Source organism: Carcharhinus amblyrhynchos, chromosome 29 (assembly GCF_965287045.1).
Source record: "Carcharhinus amblyrhynchos chromosome 29, sCarAmb.v2.hapA, whole genome shotgun sequence".
Taxonomy (NCBI): Eukaryota; Metazoa; Chordata; class Chondrichthyes; order Carcharhiniformes; family Carcharhinidae; genus Carcharhinus; species Carcharhinus amblyrhynchos.
In genome coordinates this window covers 8,534,585-8,560,263 of record NC_137352.1, presented here as the reverse complement: position 1 = coordinate 8,560,263, position 25,679 = coordinate 8,534,585, and the positions used below count along the sequence as shown (strand labels likewise).

Sequence of the window (25,679 nt, the reverse complement as noted above, 5' to 3'; positions counted from 1 at the left end):
CCTCCAGTCTTCTTCATCATCGACCCTTCCCTCTGATCTCTTACTGGTTCTTGATTTTTTCATTGAGAACTGTCAGTGTGACATCAGCTGTCTTAATTTCTCAGTTCCACTCACCCACTCCAACTTGTCTCCTTCTGAACTTGCAGCACCTGCCAACAAAGATGGTGCTGTTGTTGTCTGGCATACTGACCTCTATCTTGTAGAGGCTGAGCACCAACTCTCAGGCACTTATTCTCACCTCCCCTGGACCATGACCCTACCACCAAACATTAAGCCATTGCATCCAGGACTGTCTCTGATCTCATCTCCTCTGGAGATCTTCCCTCCACAACGCTCAACCTCAGTCCCCCAACCCCATACAGTCATCTTCTATTTGCTTCCTAAAATCCACAAACAGGACTGTACCATTAGACCCATTATGCCAGCTTGTTCCTGCCTCACGGAACTCATTTCTTCCTACCCTGACTCCATTCTCTCTCCCCTTTACCAGTCTCTTTCCACCTACGTTCACAATTCCTGTGATGCCTTATGCCATATCAACAATTTCCAGTTTCTTGGCCCTAACTGCCTCCTCTTCACAATGTGTGTCCAATGCCTCTACACTTCCATCTCCCACCAGGAGGTATTGACGGCTCTCTGCTTCTTCCCGAAGCAAAGGCTCAAACAATCCCTCTGTTGGATCACCACCATCTTCCACCTGGGTCAACTTATTCTCACTCAAAGGTTTCTCCTTTAACTTGTCTCACTTCCTGCAAATAAAACATGTGCCCATGGCTACCCACATGGGCCCCTGTTACACCTGTATTTTTGTGGGGTATATGGAATATTCCTTGTTCCAGTCTTATTCAGACCCCCTCCCACAGCTCTTCTTCAGGTACATCAATGACTGTATTGGTGCCTCTTACCTCTATGCCACTATTAGTATGTTTTTAGCCTTTAACACTACCTTCATCTTGTGCCTATGATATCTTTGTCTAAACTCCCTTGATCTTCTACTTTGTTCCACTTGCATCCCACCCCCGTTAAACAATATATCATCGAATACATTTTTCTCTCTTTAGCTCTGAAAAGGAGCCAAATGGACTCAAAACGCTAACTCTGTTTCTCTCTCCAGATGCTGCCAGGCCTGCTGGGTTTTTCAGCATTTTCCGCTTTTATTTATTTTGATATGTATTTGTTGTGTTGCTTGACATTGGTATTCTGTGGTAACTTTTAACCAAAAAAAGTCTCCTTTTCCAGCAATACTCAAGTCTCCTGCCAAATGACCATCTGGATAACGATCTTGAGAAACATCAGTTACACTGCATCCAATTGGGATGAAAATCTGAACTGAACATCTGAACAAGGTTTGGATTTTGGAGAAAGCAAAATATTCAAATTAAACAGAGAGGGATTTTGCGGTCTCGCTCATCCTGAAATCATAAAATCCCGCCCAAAGTCAATGGACCTTTCCATGGTCTGCCCCTCGCCCGCTCTGATTTCCGTGGCAGGTGGGCCGATAAAATTCCGGTCTTAATTTCAGTGGCGTTAAGCCAAAATATGTGAACATATGATGTACATTAGCAGAAATCTTCAGTTATCCACTTGCTGTAACCAACAGGCAATTGACTGCTTGCAAGAATGGTCTCTCTGACCTTTATCTGTGAAACAGACTGAATGTTCCTTTCATTTTTCTTTTTTCAGCTTTCACTGAAGCAATGTGACCCTGGAAGAAATTGCAATGAGCAGTTGTGAAGGCACTGCTCTGGGGGTACTACCAATCAAACTCAGGCCCAAGATGTAGGAGAATACTTCTGAAGCACTGCACCACCCAGCTGAAGTAAGATAAAGTCATCACAAGCTCCAAACAAGAGGGATAGAAACACCAAACGCAGGAAAGAGAGAGGCAGCTCAGGGGATATAATACTGAATCTTCTTGATGCATTTTCTCCATATTAGAATTGGCTTCCAGCATTTATCCCACGCTCAAAGTAGCTACTTCCATCAACTTGAAAGCTTGTGTGAAAATAGTGTGATTTGTGAGAAACACTTCTTCATTACTCTGCAAAATATTTGACCGTGTAACCATTACAACAATCCCTATGTACCAACCTGAATTTATGACTTTAATATTCAACACTTTCGTAAACAGTGTCATATTTTAATTAGTTTTAGAAGAAACCATTTGTCTTTCTCGGACAGCAGCCTTCCTTACACATTCGCATACACTACACAATACAGTGCTGCTCAATAAACTCAGGCTCATAGCTACACTAATATCATATGTCCAGCAGTATTGATTTCTTTTTATGTAGTGTTGATGATCTAGGTCAGTAGCACAACTTTAGACACAGGGGTCAACTCCTACCTCTTTCATTTCTTTTTCTAACTGTTCTCGCAGCTCATCAAGAATTTTCTCTTTTTTCTTTTCCAGCGCCGCCTTCTCTTCCTTTAAGATTTCATCTGTCTCCTTTCTCATCTGCTCCAGGAAAGTATTTTTTTTGTCCTCCAGGCTTTGCTGCCTAGTTTCCTGCAATAGTCTCAGTTTGTCTTGGAATTGCTGCAGTGCAGCTTCATTCTCTGCCCTAGAACATAGGAAATAAAGTATAGACATTCGAATCAGCTAAAAAAAACCTACTAAGAATATTACCCAACTGCTGTTCAGTTGTCGTTTTGATCAGGATATCTTTGGGTCAGCTGTTAGTCAGTTTTCTTTTCACTTTTCCTTGTATACCCTTAAAACATGGAACTTATGTCATAAAGGACCAGTTGCAGAAATACTCAATGTTTTATACATGATTTTCTCTTGACAACAAAAAACACTAAGCATAAAACAAGTCTTTTTTCAAATTACAACATTCTTGTAATTTTGCTATTTTGTTTCCCTCAGAAAATTGTTCAAATTTATTGTGATTGGTTCAAACATATTTTTCCATCAAATTAACAAATTATTTTTCTTATCAGAACAACAGAAGCCTATTGATTGCAACACTCTTGAGCTGAGAAAAACATTACTTTTATCTAACTTTCTCTGTCAAGTTGATTCTTTTAAAAGGACATTGGTGATATCAAAATACAGCTGAACAAAAAGTAACTTGGTGTTAAAGTATCTTTAACACCAGGACTGAAGTTCGCAATAAAAGGATGGAAACTCACCCACTGAGATCCTTCAGTTTGGGCCTATTGTATGACAGTAAGCAGGATGCTTTACGTATCCAACCCAAGATTCTGCTACATTGTGTTGCTTTAGTAGGCGTCAGTGAATGACACTTCCAAATTTACATTACCTTTCTCCTGTCAGTCTGCAAGGGCCAATTCCTCAAACAGGTACCAGACCATCTGTAAATGGCCAACAGGTGTGCAAAGGTCAATAATAACTGGCAACAAACTCTTTCTTCTATTTTGCAAAAATTGTTTTCCTGTAGTAGGAGAAGACAACACTCGACTGGTCCCGTTCCTATCTATCTAATCATAGCAAGAGAATCACCTGAAATGGCTTCTCTTGCTGCTACTGTACTGTTAGCTCTGGAGTCTCTCTAGGATCCTATTCTTGGCTTCCATCCATTTAGCACCTAAATGCAGCAATTCAGCAACTTCGTCTGGACACGCACCATTAGTTTCCACACGTATGCTGACGTGCACACAGTTCTACCTCACTGCTATCTCCTTCCATTATCCATAAATTGTCAGATTGGCTATCTGACATCCAGTATTATTTGAGCAAAATTTTCCTCCAATCTAGATATCGGGAATGCCAAAGCCATTGTATTTAGTCTGCGCCACAAACTGTGCTCCCAGCCAAAGACTTCTTCCCATTCCTTGACAACTTTCAGAGGTTATACCAGGCTGCTCACAACATTAGCGTCATATTCACGCTATTACGAAGGCTGCTTATTTCCAACCTATAACATCACCTGACTCTGCCTACCTCAGCTCATCTGTTGCTGAAACCCTTGCCCGTTCCTGCTAGTTCTAGAACTGAGCTCTCCAACACATGCCTGGCTGGCTTCCATCTTCTATAAATTTGAGGTCATCCAAAACTTTGTTGCCAGTATCATCAAATCTCGTTCACCTACTACCCCTGTACTTGGTGTATGACCTACACCAGTTCCTAGTTAAGCAATGCCTGTTTTAAAATTCCACCCTTGCTTTCATATCCTTCTATGACCTTGTCCCTCCTTATCTCTCAAATCTACAGGAAAGAGATAGAGAATCTGGTGAACTGCTGGGACAACAATAATCTCCCCCTCAATGTCAGTAAAACAAAGGAGATAGTCATCGACTTCAAGAAGTGTAGTGGAGGACATGCCCCTGCCTATATCAACAGGAATGAAGTGGAAATGGTTGAGAGCTTCAAGTTTCTAGGTGTTCAGATCACCAACAATCTATCCTGGTCCCTCCACGCTGTCACTGTATTTAAGAAAACCCACCAACGCCTCTACTTTCTCAGGAGGCTAAGGAAATTTGGCATGTCCACAATGACCCTCACCAACTTTTACAGATGCACCTAGAAAACATCCTTTCCAAATGTATTACAGCGTGGTATGACTCCTGCTCTGACCAATATTGCAAGAAATTACAAAGGGTTGTGAATGCAGCCCAGTCTATCACACAAACCAGTCTCCTCTTCATTGATCCCAACTACAGATCCCGCTGCCTCAGAAAAGCAGCCAGCATAATCAAGGATCCCAAGTGCCTGGGACATACTCTCTTCCACTTTCTTCCATCAGGAGAAAGATACAAAAGTCTGAGATTGCATACCAACCGACTCAAGAACAGTTTCTGCCCCACTGCCATCAGACTTTTGAATGGACTTACCTTATATTAAGCTGATCTTTCTCTATATTCCAGCTATGGCTGTAATATTATATTCTGCATCCTCTCCTTTCCTGCTCCCTTATGTACCCTACGAACTTTTCCGTCTGCATAGCAAGAAACAATACTTTTCACTGCATCCCAATATATGTGACAATAATAAATCAAATCAAATCTAATCCCGTTAAGCCCTGCAAACGTCAGAGATATCTGTACTCATTTAACTCTGGCCTTTTTTGAGAATCCTCTGCTTTAATCACTCTAACATCAGTGATCAGTTGTCCTTCCCTCCCTACTTCTCTTTCCTCCTTCAAGACAGTCATGAACCCTGCTTCTTTTACCAAGCTTTCTTATCAATTTCCCTAACATATCCTTGTGTGGCTTGACGTCAAATTTTGCTTGATAACAATCCTGTAAAGGCCCTTGGGACACATTATTATGTTAAAGACGCTACGTAAATATAAGTTGTTGTAAAATATAATGTTAACGTTAAAGAAAATCAAAGCTGTAGGCCTGGTACCTGAGAATACAGCAAGTCAACGTGTTTCACAAGCTCAACACCAGGCAGCAATTCCTGGTAAACCAACAAGAAGATTATATTCTTTTTAGAATCATAGAATCCCTACAGTGCAGAAGGAGGCCATTCGGCCTATTGAACCTGAACCAACAACAATCCCAACCAGGCCCTATCCCCGTAACCCCAACTATTTACCCTGCTAACCTCCCTGAAACTAAGGGGCAACTGTAGCATGGCCAATCTATCTAACCCACATATCTTTGGACTGTGGGAGGAAACTGGAGCACCAGAAGAAACACACGTAGATATGGGGAGAACATGCAAACTCCACAGTCACTGGAGGCTGGAATCGAACCTGAGTCCCCGGCGCTGTGAGGTACCAGTGCTAACCAGTGTGCCATCCACGCCGCCTATTGTATTGTGGTGGCAGATTGGAAGACCCAAGAAAAAGTGGATCGTCTATATCACCCATTTAACATCTATATTTGCCTGATACATCAAGCAAGCAGAAAGCACATGTTATCAAAGGCAATGGAGTAAAGTAAAAGCCCCCCTTCGTAAGAGCCCATAAGGACATAGTAGCAAGCTAGCAGGATGCAAATCAGTGAATATCAATTACAGATAATTATCAGTTGTGTCAGTTACAGCAGCAGCACCATAGAATCCATTCTGTAATTCATTTTTACATATTTCCAGTCTGTTACCTAATTTCCTTCTCTGTTGCCTCACTTTCATTTTTAATCTGGGTTTGCAGTTTGAGCAGCCTGTCACTCTGTTCTTTTTTCAGACGTGCCTCCTCTTCCTCTTGTTCAATCCTGAGCTGCTCTTTTAGCGACCTTAAAGATTGGAAATAAAGACACTGTAAGGTTTCATTCATCGCTATCATCTCCAGAGGAGTGGAATGGAGTTCCTTTGGTAAAAAGCCAGTACGCCAGACAGACCAGATGGTTCAAGGTTTGATTGCTGGTTTCTGCTACGATGTCACTCGGAGAGCTAAAGTTGGACTCTGTGCTCCCAGGGATGAGGGGATGCAGGAAGGTGGGGTGGAGGGGAGGAAGAAGGGGGTAAAGCAATGAGAAAAATCAGCCAGGCTTCCAATATTTTCCATTTTGAAGTTCACATGAATGGACGTTAACTTAGAGAAAGACTCAGCTGTACAGCCACCATCTCCAAGGTCAAATATCTTGCCAGTGCTCTTTGGCAGAATAGGTGTATTGTATCTGCTTCAGTGGGTGAATTCTGAAGGCCGTCCCAGATCCCTGCCAACAATAAGCCCATGCACAATGGCAACAGATGGTGACTCAAAACACAATACTGTGTCCAAATATTAATTGCAGTTTAAGGCTACATTAGTAAGTAACCATCAGAGATGAAACAGAACAGTGCATTACAAGGTCTAAAGGTAAAGCCTCTCCAATATAACAAAGAGATTTCTGTGACCAAAGGGGGCAAAACATTAGAAATTATGTATATCCTAAATGATTTTCCAAACCAAATGATTTGGTATCAACAGGCAGTCTTTTGCTGCAGTCAGTAATATATTGCTTAATGCCAATTACTAAAGCAAGATTTATTCTGTACAGCCTTGGAAAATTTCACAGTAACTTCATTACAGTGTTAATGTATGGCTTGTTTTTGACTAATAAATAAACTTTTACTTTGCTTTTGGGGCTATTTTTAATTTTTTTACACAATGCGGAGGACTTCAATGCTTTACCGTAGCACAGAAAGCTGATGAGATCGGTGCAACATCGATTTTGCATGCAGATTCATTTCGCTCTTTGTTGAGGGCAGTGGGGAGTAACATTTGGCAGTGTGAAAAACTGGAGTTATTCCTGTTCCCATGAGTTTCTTGTCTGGGAAGTTAGCTTCGAACTATCCTGATCAAATATGGTAACAATTTACATACAGAAATAACCTGCAATCTGCAACAGGATAAACGAACAGCTTATTTGTATTTTGGTGATATTGGTTAATAGAGAATCATTGATCAGGACATTGGGTTAATTAGAGTCATAGAGGTTTACAGCATGGAAACAGGCCCTTCAGCCCAACTTGTCTATGCTGTCCTTTTTTTAACCTCTAAGCAAGTCCCAGTTGCCCGCATTTGGCTCATATCCCTCTATACACATCTTACCCATCTAACTGTCTAAACATTTTAAAAGACAAAATTGCACCCACCTCTACTACTACCTCTGGCAGCTTGTTCCAGACACTCACCACCCTGAGAGAAAAAATCGTCCCTCTGGACCCTTTTGTATCTCCCCCCCATCTTACCTTAAACCTATGCCCTCTAGTTTTAGACTCCCCTACCTTTGGGAAAAGGTATTGACTATCCAGCTGATCGATGCCCCTCATTATTTTATAGACCTCTATAATAATTCTGCACCCTCACATAGTGTCATTTAATAACCAACTGAATAGGCAAACTTTATTTAACATCTGTTTGGAAGGATGCACTTCCAATAATGCAGCACCCAACAGTGTCAGGACAAAGTGATATCCTGCTTTATAAGCTCAAACTCCTGGTAGACAGTGAAAAAAACTCACAGTCCATTTCTCAGGATACCTGAGTTTGTCTTCTTTTTCTCGATAAATTTGCTGTGTTTCCTCTTCCTCCTCTTGCCTGAGCTTCTCTCGAAGTTTACAAAGCTGCTCCTCCTTCTGACGGAGAATCTGACCTTCCTCCTTGCCCAGCTCCTCACTCAATGTTCTTTGGAGCTCCTCCACAGATTTCTGTGTCTGCAGTGGCTCCTTGGCCTTCTGTTCATGCTCTTGCTTCTGTTTGTCCTGAGTACGTCTGTGTTTCAAAATAAACAATAGAAACTGGAGAGAGTGAGATTAGCAAACAAGTTTTAAAAGGCAGTACAATATTCTTTCCCCAAATCTGAAGCTTGTTTGTGCACAGGAGCCCAAAATACCTAGACTGATTATTATCTCCTAGTACGTCTGATGGATCGTGAGATGGCTGGCTTCAGTGTTTGGCTCTGAGAAGCATGGCTTTATCGGAAACTAGATGAGGATGCCAATAAGTTAGATCCAAATTATAGCCTTTCTTCCGCCTATTTAATATTCAAAATTAAGCTTGGTTTCACCTAACCAGGACATCTATTCTTTTGAGCCTTTTGCTGGGTTCTCTCCTTTGGATCTTTATCATTGACTTTTTTAATTCAAAATTATGTCAAAGTGACATTTTTCTAACTCAGTTAGAATGTGACCAATTCTAACTTGAATACCTCAGAGAAATCAGTGCCCAATGCATTTACTGAGGACAAACACAGTCAGAAGTCTCACAACACCAGGTTAAAGTCCAACAAGTTTATTTGATAGTAAACCCACAAGCTTTCGGGGTTTGCCCCTTCGTTAGGTGAGTGGAGAGCTCTGGTCTCAAACAGAGCATATAAAGGCACACACAGTTTACAGAATACTGATTAGAATGCGAGTTTTTACAGCTAATCAGTCTTTAAAGGTGCAGGCAATTGAGTGGAGATAGCATTAAGCATAGGTTTAAAGAGATGTATATTGTCTCCAGACAGGGCAGTAAGTGAGATGTTGCAAGCCCAGGCAAGTCACAGGGGTTACAGATAGTGTAACATGAACCCAGGATTCCGGTTGAGGCCATCCTCATGTGTGAAGAACTTGGCTATCAGTTTCTGCTCAGCGACTCTGCGCTGTTGTTCTTATGTCGTGAAGGCCACCTTGGAGAATGTTTACCCGAAGATCAGAGGCCAAATGTCTGTGACTACTGAAGTGCTCGTCAATAGGAAGGGAACAGTCTTGCCTGGTGATTATCGAGTGGTGTTCATTTATCCGTTGTTGTAGCGTCTGCATGGTCTCCCCAGTGTACCATGCTTTGGGACATCCTTTCTTGCAGCGTATCTTGCTGCAAGAAAGGATGTCCCGAGGCATGGTACACTGGGGAGACCATGCAGACGCTACAACAACGGATAAATGAACACTGCTCGACAATCAACAGGCAAGACTGTTACCTTCCTGTTGGCAAGCACTTCAGTAGTCACGGGCAATCGGCCTTTGACCTTCAGTAAACATTCTCCAAAGCAGCCTTCACGACATACGACAGCGCAGAGTCGCTGAGCAGAAACTGATAGCCAAGTTCCGCACACTTGAGGAAGGTCTCAACCGGGATCCTGGGTTCATGTCACACTATCTGTAACCCCCATGACTTGCCTGGGCTTGCAACATCTCACTTACTGTCCTGTCTGGAGACAATACACATTTCTTTAACCTATGCTTAATGTTATCTCCACTCACACTGTCTGCACCTTTAAGAATTGATTAGCTGTAAAGATTCACATTCTAATCAGTATTCTGTAAACTGTGTGCGCCTTTATATGCTCTGTTTGAGACCAGAACTCTCCACTCACCTGACAAAGGAGCAAACCCCGAAAGCTTGTGGGTTTACTATCAAATAAACTTGCTGGACTTTAACCTGGTGTTGTGAGACTTCTTACTGTGTTTATGCCAGTCCAACGCCGGCATCTCCACATCCTGACTGAGGATACACAAGAGTGTATCCTCAAGATATCCACAAAGTGTATCCACAAAGAGTGAAGCAGTGTCCTCTCCAAAGACAATAAGCTGTGGTAATATTTGAGCATCAAACTCGGATATTGCTTCATTGAATCATACTGACATGGGAACAAATGAAGTAAATGCTTTCATCCCTCTGCACTTCTTCATTTCTGCTATATAACTATCAAAATCTATAGCAAGTAATTTTTTGCACATTAAATATTAAATGGAGGTTGAAGATCCAAACATTTTACAGTGTTGACTAAAAGAGCTGAGAATTGAGTTTTACTCTCCTGATGATCATCCACAGCTAAACAACAATTTCTGATGCACTTAGTTATGCAGAATCCAGGGGAGCAATGTGCTGGAACTGCTGCAATCTCTTCCAACTTTCCTTTTAAGGCCCTTCACAATTCTGCGTTAAAAGTTGCACATAAAAAGTCATTTTCAAACATTTTAAAATGACACTTTTACGAACGCTTCACTACAATTATTCACTGCAACCGTTGAAACTATTTTATCCCATTATTATCCAGAGGTAGGATGAGAACATTTTGTGTACAGCAGGTTATTGTGATTTAGACTGCACTGTCTGAAAGAATGGTGAGAGCAGATTCAATAGTAACTTGCTAGGGGAATTGAATATGTACTTGACGGCAGAAAATTGCAGGGCTATGGGGAAGAAGAGTGGAGTGTGACTAAATGGATAACTCTTTCAAAGAATTAACACAAGGAAGATGGTCCGAATGGCCTTCTTCCATATTACAAGATTCAATGACTCAAAGATTCAATGAATCAATGATTCTATTACAACTGTTTACCCATTCCACCTAGGCAGTTCAGGAGCTGAAAAAACTGCATTCAATTTCTGGTATAAAAGTGTGTTGAAAATCAATGAATTTAATATAAAGAGGGGGAAGGGGAAAGTAAACAGTATTCAGTTAAAGAACTGAGGCAAGAAACAACACACAAAACAGTCAGTATAAAAAAGCTGCAGTGATATCACGCAATAACATAATCCAATCACACAATATAAGACTCTAGCTACATTCAGAAGCCTCACTGTTCTAGAGGGGCAGTAGGCAGCTTCTTACTGGCCATTAGTTCCACTATACTCCCATTATACTTAGGGCAATCATTGTTTTCCTTCCTGTCTGGCAGATTGCTCAAAGCACTCTCAGTTTTTTTTTCATTGTCGTGTCTGTCATTATGTGCAATCTTCTCATTCTCCCTTCCTTAGGAATTTAGGGAAAGGGTAAGGGCCAGACACCAAAAAACTATTATTATGACACACCATTATAGTTTTCGCACATTATCAATTCCTGATGGAAGCTCCATGGTGATGATGCTGCATCAGCCAACTGAGCACTACTTTGACAGCAGACAAGCTGTCAGCAGTAATGCCAAATTTCTGAGTCTGAGAATAGTGTGTTGGGAAAGTGCAGAAGGAATAGAGTATTTATAAAAACATAATCTAAAAAATGAGAAATTTACCTTTCTTATTCCTATCCACATTATTTCCTTCAGCTTCCTCTTTGTTTTAAAGCTGAATCGTTTCAGTGAAATCATTATACTAGCTACACTGGTAGCAGTATATTTCCTTTCATTGCCATTTTTGCCCTTCTCTGCTAGCTACAGGAGTTAGAAAAGGGTGACTCTACTGCAGATCATTGTCACCTACAGATTTTAGCTAGCATCTGTGTTCTTTTGCAATTTAGCTTGTTCTGCTCATCACCTTGGATCAGCTTAACACTCTTTTAAATGAGCTGAATTTTACTCCAAAGATATGCGGGTTAGATAGATTGGCCATGCTAGATTGACCATTATTGTCAGTAGGACTAGAAGGATAAATACCTCGGGTCATGGGTATAGGCCGTGGGTGGGATTGTTGTCAGTGCAGGCTTGATGAACCGAATAGCCTCCTGCACTGTAGGGATTCTGTGATTCTTTTATAATATCAAAACCATCTTGTTTCTAATTTAAATAGAGTTTGTAACCCAGATTAAAGAATTGTGTACCAGCACCATTTTGGTTATTTTGGCTCATCAATAAAGTTGACATGTGAAAAAAAAATTGCATTTCAATGCTTTTCAAGTTCGCTGAAATGTTTTGGGCAACTTTAACAGGGCAGCTGTGGAACGTGAGCCTGTTGGACACAATACAAATACCAGAGATAACAGTTACAAAGGTAACTTTTAGCCCTTCTTTTTGGTATCTTCTCGTGGTCATCTAAAGTAGTTAGATGCAGGAAAAACTGCATTAAGCTAACTCATTCCTCTCCAGGGCAAATCCACAATTGGGAGGAACGGGAAGTCAGATTCATACTCAAAGAAAAACTAAGTGAAAAGAACAAGTTAAATTCTAGGAAATAGCTTTTTTTTATTCATTCATGGGACATGAACGTTGCTGGCTGGCCAGCATTTATTCCCATCCCCAGTTGCCCGAGGGCGGTTGAGAGTCAACCACATTGCTGTGGCTTTGGAGACACATATAGGCCAGACCAGGTAAGGACGGTAGATTTCCTTCCTTAAAGGACATTAGTGAACCAGATGGGTTTCTCTGACAATTGACAATATTTTCATGGTCATCAGTAGACTCCTAATTCCAGATTTTTTTTATTGAATTCAAATTCCATCATCTGCCATGTAGGATTTGAACCCTGTCCCCAGAACATTAGCTGAATTTCTGAATTATTAGTCAAGCAATAATACCACTAGGCCATTACCTCCCCTATCACTATGAACCCAAAAATTCCAAGTCATTTTGCAGTCACAAATTCTTCAATCCTTTCAGAAGAAAGTAATTGACCAATATTTTATAATACAGCAAAGTATACAGGGTGGCACTAAAATTGACGTATACGACAGTCTTACAACAGGATAACACATGGTAGGCAATATTCTCCATATTTAGATCTATAACCAAGTAATGGAGCTAAACCAGTCAAGAGAAAATAAAGCCTGCAAGCACCAGAGTGAAAGAAAATCTGTTTTATCTGTAATGTGTTCCAAGTGTTGAATGCATCAAGCTATACAATATCTGCTGCCCAAAGTTTGCAGACCATCACTGAGGTAAAGCTCTGACCATAGATTGGTATTTTGGTTGCCAGTTCATGTATACATGAGGGTTTGACATGGGCTATCTGATAATTACCTTTCAGCAGCTTCTGCTCTTTCTCTTCTTTGGTCATCTTTGAGATTTGGCTTCTCTCCAGCTCTATCCTCACACTTTTGAAAAAGAAAAGCACAATTTTATCTGTAACCCACTACTTGGTGTAATTTCTTGCATAAAAACACGTCAGTTCAAATGTTAATCTTTGATATTTTCAGAACATGATGTTTGGCTGTATAATGCCAAAACTGTATAGTGGGCTGGGCAGCTGGTTAGTGATGCAGGGCAATGCCAACAGTGCGGGTTCAATTCTTGTACCGACTGAGGTCGTTCATGCTTCTCAACCTTGTCCCCTGCCTGAGATGTGGTGACCCTCAGGTTAAATCACCACCAAAAGGGAAGAGTAGCATATCCTCATCTGCAATTATGGCCATTTTATCTTTACATTAATTGAATGCAGTGAACTTGGGAACAGAAGGAAACCATTCCCTCTCCTGAGCCTGTTATGCCATTTAATAGAAAGATAGCTGATATCTATCCTAACTCCATTTACCCACCATGACTCCATATTCTTCAACACCTTTGGCTAGCAAAAATTTATGAATCTTAAACTACTGCTTCTTGTGGGAGTGAATTCCATGCTTCTTCCACGTTTTAACTTTTCTCCTAAATAATTTTAATATTACAACCCTTGTTTATGACTCTCTCAGCGTAGGGGGAACATTTTCTATCAATTATAAGAACATAAGAACATAAGAAATAGGAGCAGGAGTAGGCCATCTAGCCCTTTGAGCCTGCCCCGCCATTCAATAAGATCATGGCTGATCTGTTGTGGCTCAGTTCCACTTTCCCGCCCTCTCCCCATAACCCTTAATCCCCTCTCTTATCAAGAACCCATCAACCCGCTTCTTAAAAATATTTAGCGAGGCAGCCTCCACCACTTCAACGGGCAGAGAATTCCAGAGATTCACCACCCTTTGAGTGAAGAAGTTCCTCCTCAACTCCGTTCTAAACCGCCTCCCCTTTATCTTGAGGCTGTGCCCCCTAGTCCTACTGTCTTTTTTGAGCGGGAAGAGTCTCTCCACCTCTATCCTATCCATCCCATTCATCATCTTATACGTCTCAATGAGATCTCCCCTCATTCTTCTAAACTCTAACGAGTACAAGCCTAGTTTATTCAGCCTCTCCTCATAGCTCAATCCCCTCAACTCCGGTATCAGCCTAGTAAACCTCCTCTGCACTCCCTCCAGGGCCAAAATATCCTTGCGCAGGTGCGGCGCCCAAAACTGCACACAGTACTCCAGCTGCGGCCTCACCAATGCCGTATACAGCTGCAGCAAGACCTCCCTACTTTTATATTCAATCCCCCTCGCTATGAAGGCCAGCATCCCATTCGCCTTCCTGACCACCTGCTGCACCTGCAAGCAGGTGCAAGCAGGTACAAGCAGGTATATTAATCGATATATTAATATTCTAAAACCCTCATACAAATCACCTAATAACCATGTATGCAATGGAATTACAAATAGTTTCTCCTCAGAATTTAGATAACCATTGGAATCCTGATAACATTTTGGTATATTTGGATTGCATTCCTTCCAATATATCCTTTCTAAGCTATGGTACCCGGAAGGAGAAATAGCAATTCAGTTGTGATCTAACCGGTGCTTTTTAATAGCTGAGACAAAACATTCCCCCTGTTAAATTCTAGTCCTCCAGATATAAAGGGTAACATTCTATTATCCTTTTGAATTTTTTTTCTACCTGACCATTACACTTCACCAATTTGTGCATGTAAATATTAAGTCTCTATGGACTTCCACTCGACCTAGATTTTCACTATTTAGAAAATACTCAGGTCAATCACTTTTTCACGCAAAATACAGTAAATAGTTGAGGCCCTGTACAGATCCTTGTGAGGCACTACTAATTAAGAGACATGCGTATTATCCCTACCCTTTTTCTTATTTTGCCTAACCAATCTACTAACCAGCACAATAATTTGCCTTCAATTTTAGCTCTTACGTAGAGCCTTCTGGAAGTCCATATTCTCCTATTTACTACTCAGTTACTCATTCAAAGTATTCAATTGGTTCATTAAACATGATGTACCCATTACAAATCAGTGCTGATTTGCTCTAATCAGCTCAAAATGTTCGAAGTGCTCAACACTGTTCTCCACAACAGATTCCAATAACTTCTCCACATCCCTGTTTCTACCTCTTGATTATATGCTGAAACTTTCAGAATGTTGGAACTCATAGAACCCTCAGAAATTATAAACACGTTCTTACTTTGAGCCCAAATCATCATGTTTCAATTGGATGCTTTTGTTTTGGAGAAATTATGCGCCTATTTCTTAAGACTTATTTTATTTCAATAAAAATGTTGTTATATTTCAAATGGATGTAATTCCCCCTCACTAGGATTCAAAACGGAAGGTTAAAGATGATCAATGGAAGGTTAAAGATTGCCAATCTATGGGAAAAAACAAATTCCGTCTGTGTAAATCAACTCAGCTACAATTAATTTGTTGAACAAAAATTATAGATGAAGATTGACAGGCAGCAGTGTTTGGAACTGCTTTCATGTGCCAAAAGTAAAGGAATTGTTCACACCACTTCTCCTAAATGTTCAAAATTTTAGAACTCCCTAACTGCAGAAAATGCTCAAACCAGCACTTTATAACATAAGGAATAACTCTTTCCAAGGCAGAGCTGAAACTCTGATAACCAAAGGACAATGTCATCTTCAATTCCAGAGTGCAGTAATACTGTAAAGCATGTTTCAGGCTCTAGGAACGTAGAGCTTAGGAACAGGAAAAGGCCAAGTGGCCCATCTAGTCAGCCATGTCATTCAACAAGAGTATGGCTGATCCGGCTGTGGGTTTCATGTCCACTTTTCTGTCTGTCCCCGAGAATCCAATACTCCCTTGGTTGTCAAAGATCTGTCCAAGTCTGCATTGAATAAATTCAATTACTCCATGCTATTCAATGTATCACTCCTGTTACCAGGTTAAAAAGCTGATAACAATTCTTCCCTGCTGCCATCAGACTTTTGAATGGACCTATCTCTCATTAAGCTGATCTTTCTCTACACCCTAGCTATGGCTGTAACACTACATTCTGTACTCTCTCGTTTCCTTCTCTACGAATGGTACGCTTTGTCTGTAGAGCACGCAAGAAACAATACTTTTCACTGCATACTAATACATGTGACAATAATAAATCAAATCAAATCAATTATTTTCAAACAACTTTCAAGAGGGCTGAGAGTGCAGTGGATTAAATATTGGCCTCTCGCTTTTCAGTTTATATCCAGCACAGAGTGAAAGGATGAAATAAAGGCATCATAGTTTCCAGTCAGTCAAAAATACAATATGTTTGGCCAATCCCACTCAAACTAAATGAGGAAGTGCCACAAGTGTGGTAAAGGTGCTCTTCTGTGGTTGGAGTTAAGGCACATTGCTTTGTTGAAGGGCAGAGTGATCTTTATATTGATTTTATTTACAAGTGGTTTGATGCTAAACTCGATGCCCAATGAATGGGAAATGCTCCATTTCCCAACAGTGACATCCCTCATCCAGATGAGGACAAAATTCACATATAAAAGTGATTAATTTATTTTTAAGTCGCAATGTGAGGAGATTTCTGTGGTCATTTGGGACTGCCGAGTGCAGCTGCCAGTTCTACCATAGTTCGTGCCATTACATCATAAAATGTAGTTAGGCAAGTCCTTATTTACAGCCCTTCAGCATTTAAAAGGTGACACTGCCATCTGCTCTTTGGGTACCAGCACAGACGAACAGTCCAGAAATAGAAACCTCTAAAATAGCTGACAAGTCATGGGAATTTCTAAACAGAACCAACAGACGGAATCCCCAGCATCATGCCACAAAAATAAAATTGAACTGGTATTTTGTTTGACAGGTTGTTTTCCATTCAACAATTCCTCCCAGACTATGGTTCTAATTTAGGACCTTGTCCAAAAGAAACCTACTAACAATACTTAATATGTTTTTCAAAGGGTAACATATATATGTTTTCTTTCAATTGAGTTATAAAGCTGTAAGAAAAATAAACACTAAACCCATTACACCACCTGCATTAAAATCACTTTTGGATAAACTTAACTATGATTCTTTTACAAAGGTATTGGATAAACTATGTTAATTGCACAAATGGTCACAATATCAACTTTCGAAATAAGTAAATGCAAAGCAAATTAATAATAACTATTGTTAAATGAGTGGCATGATGGCACAGTGGTTAGCGCTGCTGCCTCACAGCCCCAGGGTTCAATTCCGGCCTTAGGTCTCTGTCTATGTGGAGTTTGCACACTCTCCCTGTGTCTGCATGGGCTTCTTCTGAATGCTCCTGTTTCCACCCACACTCCAAAGATATGTGGGTTAGGTTGATTGGCCATGCTAAATTGCCCCTTAGTGTCAGGGGATTATCAGGGTAAACTCGTGGGGTTACGAGGATAGGGCCTGGGTGGATTGTTGTCGGTAGAGGCTCAATGGGCCAAACGGTCTCCTTTTGCACTGTAGGGATTCTACGATTGCAAGATTCCAATGCAAGTCATTTAACCTCCTGAAGGAACTCAAGATAAATTTATCTCCCTCTCATTGTACGTACACCTGTCAAAATTTCTGACCTATACTCAGTACAGCATCAAAGGGCACAACTGTGTTCAGAGAGTTGCCTAAAATGGTAATTCTTTACGTGAGCTTAGAAAATAAGTGATGTTGGATTAATTTGCTGTGAGGAACATTAGTTTTATAATTCACGTTGAGAACAATAATCTTTTAGAAGAGATACAAATTTTCTAGTGACTGATCAAGTGAAGGATCGCACAATAGGCTGTATGATTTTTGATGTAACCAACATTAAATATCACAAACCTTCCCCCAGTAAGACCTCAGACTGTGTGTGATGCCAGAGTGAACATTTGGATGTGGAGTTATTCAGCAGGAAGTGGGAGGACATTGTTGAGTGCAGGGTGGAGTGGAGTGGGGGGAGTGGTTGACCGAGGGCAGGGAAATTCAAAACCATTGATGCAAGCGCGCACGCACACACACACACACACACACACACACACACACACACACACACACACACACACACACACACACACACACACACACACACACACACACACACACACACACACTCCCCCTTCAGGGCTAATGCCACATTCCTCAGGCAGTCCCTTTACATTCTGTGCCTCTGTTCTGCCATTCACACATTCTGATCACTAATGGTCACTTCTAGCACCTTTCTCAGCCTTCTTTATTCTTATTTACAGTCCCTTTGTCCTATTACACCTATCCTCCACCACCCTCATAGTATAAATCTCTTCCGATTTTCTTTGCTCTTAGCTCTGACAGAGTCATCCAGACTTGAAGCATTGGCTCTACTCTCTCTCCACAGACCTGCTGAGATTTTTCAAAATCTGTTTTCATTTCAGATTCCAACATCTGCAGTATTTTGCCTTTATCTCAAAACTGCTGGGTTTGCTCTGAAAAAAAATGGAAGCTCCACTTTTTTCAGGCTGTGATTGCCGTCGCGAACAGGCACTTAAACTACAACCCCCATCATTTGGACGGGCCTTGCAGTTGCTCAGCTCAGTCCGTAATCCATGGCCGCTATTGCTGCTCTGGAGCTCACAACTCCAAAATCTCAAGTCACAGCAGTACTGGGGGCTATTTGGGAATGCTTGGACTGCACATGACAGTAGGAAACTAATGCACTGAATTACAGAATAGGTTTCCCTATTAAATTCTTAACACAACCAAAAACACTTTGCCACATTTATACATTGCACCAAGCTCTCAACAAAAACGTAGCCTTCTATTTGCAGCCTCAGGATCCTCTTGGCTTTATTGGGATTTTTTTTTTCTCCCTGCTCCATGAGGGTGAACCTTTCAGTGCCCTATTAAACTTGGCTCAGTCTTCTGAACATAATTAAATGGATTTCCAGCAGTAAGGCACACTCTAATGATTCCTTGGGTCTTTAACTCTCCACAAGCTTTGTTTCTTCAAATAGTGGATCTTTCCTCACCAGCACTGTACTTCATTGTTTGCCCAAAAACAGTCCTTTCCTTCTGTCTGACACCTGGAATGAGTTTTCTTTTACAAACCTCTCTGTCTAACTGACTCCAAGTGTGCACAGCAAGACCAGCTGCCACCTTCTTTTTGTCATGGTGTTAAAACTTGCACCTTACTTTCAGTATCCAATCCATCACACAAACCAACCTCCTATCCATTGACTCTGTCTACACTTCCCGCTGCCTCGGCAAAGCAGCCAGCATAATTAAGGACCCCACACATCCCAGACATTCTCTCTTCAACTTCTTCCTTCGGGAAAAAGATACAAAAGTCTGAGGTCACATACCAACCGACTCAAGAACTGCTTCTTCCCTGCTGCTGTCAGACTTTTGAATGGACTTACCCTACATTAAGTTGATCTTTCTCTACACCAGGGCTACGACCGTAACCCTACATTCCGCACTCTCGTTTCCTTCTCTATGAACAGTATATTTTGTCTGTATAGCACGCAAGAAACAATACTTTTCACTATACCCCAGTACATGTGACAATAATGTCAAATCAAATCAATAAGTTTTGATTTGAGTTTCTGTCTCCATAACAAACAGATCACATGGGCCTGTTTCTGGACAGATATCACATTCCCCTCTCCAAAGGACTTCATTTTATCTTGCATTGAATGAGATTGTTCAAAACACAATTCTCTTAAAAAAATTCAGTCGATGTGAAAACAATCAAGGTCTATAATGGTTTCACTGACATCGAAATGAACAGCTTCTGGTGTTCAGAAGGAAGCTTCACCACAAGTTTCTTTTTGACAGCATCAATCTTATCATCCCACTTGATAAACGCTAACCCAGCATGCGTCAGGAATTTTCAGCCTTCTTGGCTTTAACAGTTTAGTTTCATTTACGTGAACTGCGCATTTAGCAGCAGAAGACTTCAGAAATGTTTAGAACATTGCAAAATCTGACAAACTAGCCTCACTGGTCTCTGCTAGTTCCAGCTCAGTTACAGTGAGTGAAATTGCAGTGAGCACACTGAAACTGATATGGAAATGGATCAGTCAAGAAGTGGAAGTGTGCACGAAGCTGCCAAACCGTTCACCCACCCACCATAAAAATTTTTTGGCAGAATACCTACTTTTCATAAGTATTCAATAAAAAATACAAAGGTATTCAAAGAGGATACCTCTCTGACGCATTATTATACTGGCCTTTATAGTGAGGGGGATAGAATGTAAAAGTAGGGAGGTCTTGCTGCAACTGTATAGGGTACTGGTGAGGCCGCAGCTGGAGTACTGTGTGCAGTTTTGGTCACCGCACTTGCGCAACGATACTTTGGCCTTGGAGGGAGTGCAGAGGACGTTCACTAGGCTGATACTGGAGATGAGGGGGTTGGACTATGAAGAGAGACTAAATAGATTGGGTCTGTACTCGTTGGAGTTTAGAAGGATGAGGGGGGATCTTATAGAGATGAATAAGATAATGAAAGAGATGGATAGGGGAGAGGTAGAGAGATTTTTCCCGCTTAGAAAGGATAGCAGGACTAGAGGGCACAGCCTCAAGATAAGAGGGGGGCAGTTTAGATTGGAGTTGAGGAAGAACTTCTTCACTCAAAGGGTGGTGAATCTCTGGAATTCTCTGCCCGTTGAAGTGGTGGAGGCTACCTCGTTAAATATATTTAAGTCACGGGTAGTTAGGTTTTTGACAGACAAGGGAATTAAGGATTATGGGGAGAAAGCGGGAAAGTGGAACTGATCCACTTCAGATCAGCCATGATCTTATTGAATGGCGGAGCAGGCTCAAAGGGCTAGATGGCCTACTCCTGCTCCTATTTCTTATGTTCTTATGTTCTTATCTATCTGCCAGTGAAATTGCTATATTAGCTACTCCAGGCATCAAATACCCACAGATGCTTAAATGTATTTATTAATGTCATAAGTAGGCTTACATTTACACTGCAGTGAAGTTACTGTGAAAATCTCCTAGTTGCCACACTCTGGCCCCTGTTTGGGTACACTGGGTGGGAATTTAGTATGGCCAATCCACCTAACCAGCGCGTCTTTCTGACTTTGGGAGGAAACCGGAGCACCTGGCGGAAACCCACGCAGACATGGGGAGAATGTGCAGACTCCACACAGACAATGATCCAAGCCGGGAATTAAACCCAAGTCCCTGGCGTTGTGAGGCAGCAGTGCTAACCATTGTGCCATCATGCCGGCTTCTTATTAGAAGTTTCTTATGAGGGTTTCCAAACTCCACTCTTTAAATGACATGCTTTGGAATCTTCTCCCACACGAGGCTCTCAGCTGCCTTCACCAAGGATCGACACCTGCTTTCTGCATTCCTCTGCCCTGAATCGCCATGTGCACTCAAGCTTCCGCACTATCCGTCAGGTACCCAGCCAACAGAAAACCACTGTTTCCAGGATGCATTATGGTATCATCAACCTTTTCATCTCTGGCTTCTTGCTAGCTGGAGTCTCCACATCTATACCTTGCAGCCCTGCATTTAACTGGGAGCCTCCCTCTGCTCCTAACTTCACTGAACAGAACCCTTTACCAGATTTCTGCCCTTTGTTCCTTTAACTTCCTGATACTCTCTTTGGTCTAGTTCCTTGATCTCTGACTGTTCTTTAGCTTCTGAGAGTTGCTTTCTGTCCCCCTGTATTGTTCTGCCTGTGCTGGCAGTTTCTTCGGAAAGCTTCTGGCTTCTGGGTTACCTGGTCCCAACTGAACTCAAATGCTTCTGCTTTCCAGTGTGGACCTTTGAGTGCTAAGCAATAGCATAGTTTTTTTTTCCCCTAAAGCCTGTCATTGTTTTTACATCGGAAAACTTCAATTACAATGCAGGTAAAGTTTAAAGTGAAATTATAGATGACACGGAATTGCTGGCATTGGACTGGGGTATATATCGACACCAACTTAATTACAAGATAATAGTTGGAATGTTAAGATCTGTTAAGACTTGCATTCCAACTATCTGAGTTTGTGTCTGTATATGCCCTATTTGTGAATCAATCTCTTCACTTACCTGATGAAGAGGCAGCGTTCCAAAAGCTCGTGCTACTAAATAAACCTATTGGATTTTAACCTGGTGTTGTGAAATTACTTACTTAAAATTATAGACTTCTACATACCTTTGAGTAACATGTACTCAACTGAAGTTTTCCTGGCACACAAATTTAAACATGTACCTTATTTCTAACATACACAATACAAAAATAAATTCCTTAAACTATCTCTATTGCCAACAGCACATAGATTACGTGTTGCCTGAGCTGAGGCTCTACTGTAGTTAATTCAGAAACTTGCTGGTTTTGAACACTGGAGATATTTGGCTGCAGTGGAGGAGTTAAAATGGAAAGCATATCACATTTTATAGAGACTGATCTAAAATCTATACATACAGGGCTTAAATAGTCCAACCACCCCTTTGACTCATGGTCATTTCTAACTACTACTTTAACTAGCAACGTCTCCAGTATTGGCAGTGGCGGAAGATGAGAGCAGATAACAAAAAGGAACACTGAATTACAGTTAGAGGGTAACATAATGGTTTTACCACTGAGGGTTGGAGAAAAGAGGCAGTTAGTATTTTGGAGAGGAGTGGAGAAGACAAACCCCCCACAATCTTTAATATAAGGTCCCACACATTAATAAACACAGAAAAATTGCATTGCAATATTAAAACTTAAATTAAGAGAACTCCTCGAAAGGCTGTAATATTTCAGTGAAGTTGAACTTGGATAAAAGCAAATTACTGCAGATGCTGAGATCTGAAACCAAAAGAGAAAATGCTGGAAAATGCTGAAAAGAGCTTACGTTCTGAGTTCAGCTGACCCTTTGTCAGTGGTAAAAAGTATATGCCTAACACATGGTGCCTTACTGGCAGTAATACTATATACCTTTTAGCTTTGACTAAGCGTCATCTGGACTCGAAACGTCAGCTCTTTTCTCTCCTTACAGATGCTGCCAAACCTGCTGAGATTTTCCAGCATTTTCACTTCAAGTTGAACTTGGAAGTGTCTGACAAGTATGAAAAGGAAAAGAGACTTAATTTGACCTGTTTACCTCAGAGTTAAGTTGTTGGTCCAATGGAGGTGAGAGGGTTTCCACATCCAAGAGTCTTTCCGCTGCCTGAATCTGTATCCCGAGATCCTGAATACAGTCGGGATAAGAATGATAAGCTGGACTATTCAGAAAAAAGTAACCTGATTATATTTTCTACACAAAAATCATTTAATTATATGCTCTTGACAAAATGCCTAAGCAAAGAACTTGCAGAAAATCTCTAAAATAAAATTATGCTTCATTTGAGCAAATGCAGTGACCCTATCATTGAAATGTCACGTTCTCCATCATTCCAATTATACTTGCATTTAAATAATTTCCTGCCTTCCACTCCAACCTTCACTACAATCATGGGCAGGATTTTTCCCATGGTCTTTTGAACCCCGCCATTAGGTTCAAGTTGGGGTCAGAAGCCAGCACTTTGTGGGAAACAGCCACTCAATGTGATTTTCCCTAGAGTGACCAATTAATGGCCACATGGTGGATTCACTGTCCAAATCAGGTTGGCCTCTCAAAGTTGCAGGGTTAACCAGAGTCCCCCTGTTTGAAATCAGCAGCGTGGAATGGAAAAATAAAAGCAAAATACTGCGGAAGCTGGAATCTGAAACAAAAACAGAAAATATTGGAAAATCTCAGTAGGTCTGACAGCATCTGTAGAGAGAGAGTCGAGCCATGGTTTCGAGTATGGGTGACCACTTGGACGCAGCGTCATCCAGACTTACATTGGCTCTCTCTCCACAGATGCTGTCAGACCTGCTGAGATTTTCCAGCACTTTGTAAAGCTGGAATAGAAGGTAGGCGAAAAAGAGGGAAGTGACCTCTCTCCAACCATTTTATTTTTACATTTCATTTTTAAGGAGGAATATTGCTGGAAATTTTATTGTTTCCTGTTAAATTATCAATCTCGATTCTCTGAACGTGTCACTGTGTGTTATGGGATTGAACAACATAAGCTGAGAACATCCAAGGCTTTATCTATAGTTCTTACAAAACAATCTCATTGAGGGCAGCATTACTAATGCTGTATCACGGGACTAGGGAGAGAAAAGAAAAAATCTTAATTCCCTCTGTTGTTCATTGAATTTCATTAAAAATGTGAACGTGCCTAAGAATGGCTATGCTTGAAGTTATTGAAAGGGAGCCATAAAATAGTACTCCAACAAAACATAACAATCCCAGCAGAGAATAGGCAAGAGGAAAAGATGGGGGAAGAGGAAGAAAATTCAAATATTGGTAATAGCAGCTTCTGTGTTTGCTCCTCCACTCACTACCCATTCCATGCATCACTCATATTCATCTCCAAGCCATTGAATAAGGCTGGTTGATTTTGACTATGGCGGTGTCGCAAATCATTTTTTACTTAGTAAACTGTAGGCTACCAAGTTGAGGATTTAATTTAAAAGCATCATCCAGGAGTAGGAGCACGTTCCTGTTTCGGCAGCACAGTGGTTAGCATTGCTGCACCTACAAGAGCCTAACTATTATCAATAACTATTATTGGGTGGCAGTGGTTAGCACTGCTGCCTCACAGCCCCAGGGACTGGGTTCAATTCCCCGCTTAGGTCATTGCCCGTGCAGAGTCTGTATATTCTTCCCGTTTCTATGTGGGTTTCCTCCGGGTGCTCCCGTTTCCTGCCACAGTCTGAAAGGCGTGCTGGTTAGGTGCACTGGACATGCTAAATTCTCCCTGGGTGTATCCAAACTGGCACCAGAGTGTGGCGTTTAGCGAATTTTCACAGTAACTTCATTGCATTGTTAATGTAAGCCTATTTATGACACCAATAAATAAACTTTATAAACTTAAAATTAAAAAAAAGCTACTCTACTGTATTATAAGCAATGTTAAAACACTCAACTTCTCAATGCTTATCTGTTGGAAATATTTTTGATGCGGTGGTTCATGACATTGCCCAACAGGACATAAAGCATTAAGAATTATTCTTTTTTAAACTCTAAACTCACAAATGGAATCACATTTATAGGCACTATAAGACAAGATGACAGAAGCCTTTCAACAGCAACATCCATCAACTAAAAAGCTTTACAATCATTTCTATTAAATAAACTTATGAAGATGGATGTTCAAGTAAACATTCCATTTACAAATGAATATTCATATCATTAGGTGTGCCTGCTAACTGACTTATGCGTGGAGTTTAATTTCCTATCTGCTAGGAAATAGCTGTTGGTAGCCAGGGAAGTTGTTGTAGAACTGTAATTGGCCGCACTGCCTTTAGGCTGAAGGGGGCATGAAAGTCACCCACTTCTGATTGCTAACCCAGGTTCACATGAAAAGTGGATTTTGGGTGTGAATAGGATCACACTCCATCAAGATGCAATTCACAACCAAAAAAAATTCATGCGCTTCACAGAACAAATTAGAAATTGATTAGGAGGCATTCAAACTAAAATCACCAAGCCGAAGCTCGCCTGTAAATTATTTCTATCAGTCAGAGTTCAGAGTTCTCGTCTGCCTATGTAAATGGAAGCAAGTAATCTCATGGCATCATTTGGGGAGAAACATCAGAGCTCTCCCAGTATAATGGCCAACATATATTGCTCAAACATATCCACAAAAACAATGTAATTAGCTATTTGT

The 25,679-nt window shown here is 41.0% G+C and overlaps 1 protein-coding gene across 5 annotated transcripts in view; it reads right to left on the bottom strand.

Annotated features, from left to right (window-relative positions):
• The window catches only part of cep164 (centrosomal protein 164), a 214,155-nt gene that overhangs the window by 50,929 nt on the left and 137,547 nt on the right, over nt 1-25,679 (bottom strand). For all 5 annotated transcript variants that reach the window (XM_080214802.1, XM_080214801.1, XM_080214804.1 and 2 more), the window contains 5 exons: nt 23,081-23,167; nt 12,998-13,071; nt 7,881-8,111; nt 6,016-6,147; nt 2,348-2,564 (listed from right to left, as the gene is read on the bottom strand). In XM_080214802.1, coding sequence (XP_080070928.1) covers nt 2,348-2,564; nt 6,016-6,147; nt 7,881-8,111; nt 12,998-13,071; nt 23,081-23,167 — 741 coding nt within the window. The remainder of the gene's footprint in view (nt 1-2,347; nt 2,565-6,015; nt 6,148-7,880; nt 8,112-12,997; nt 13,072-23,080; nt 23,168-25,679) is intronic.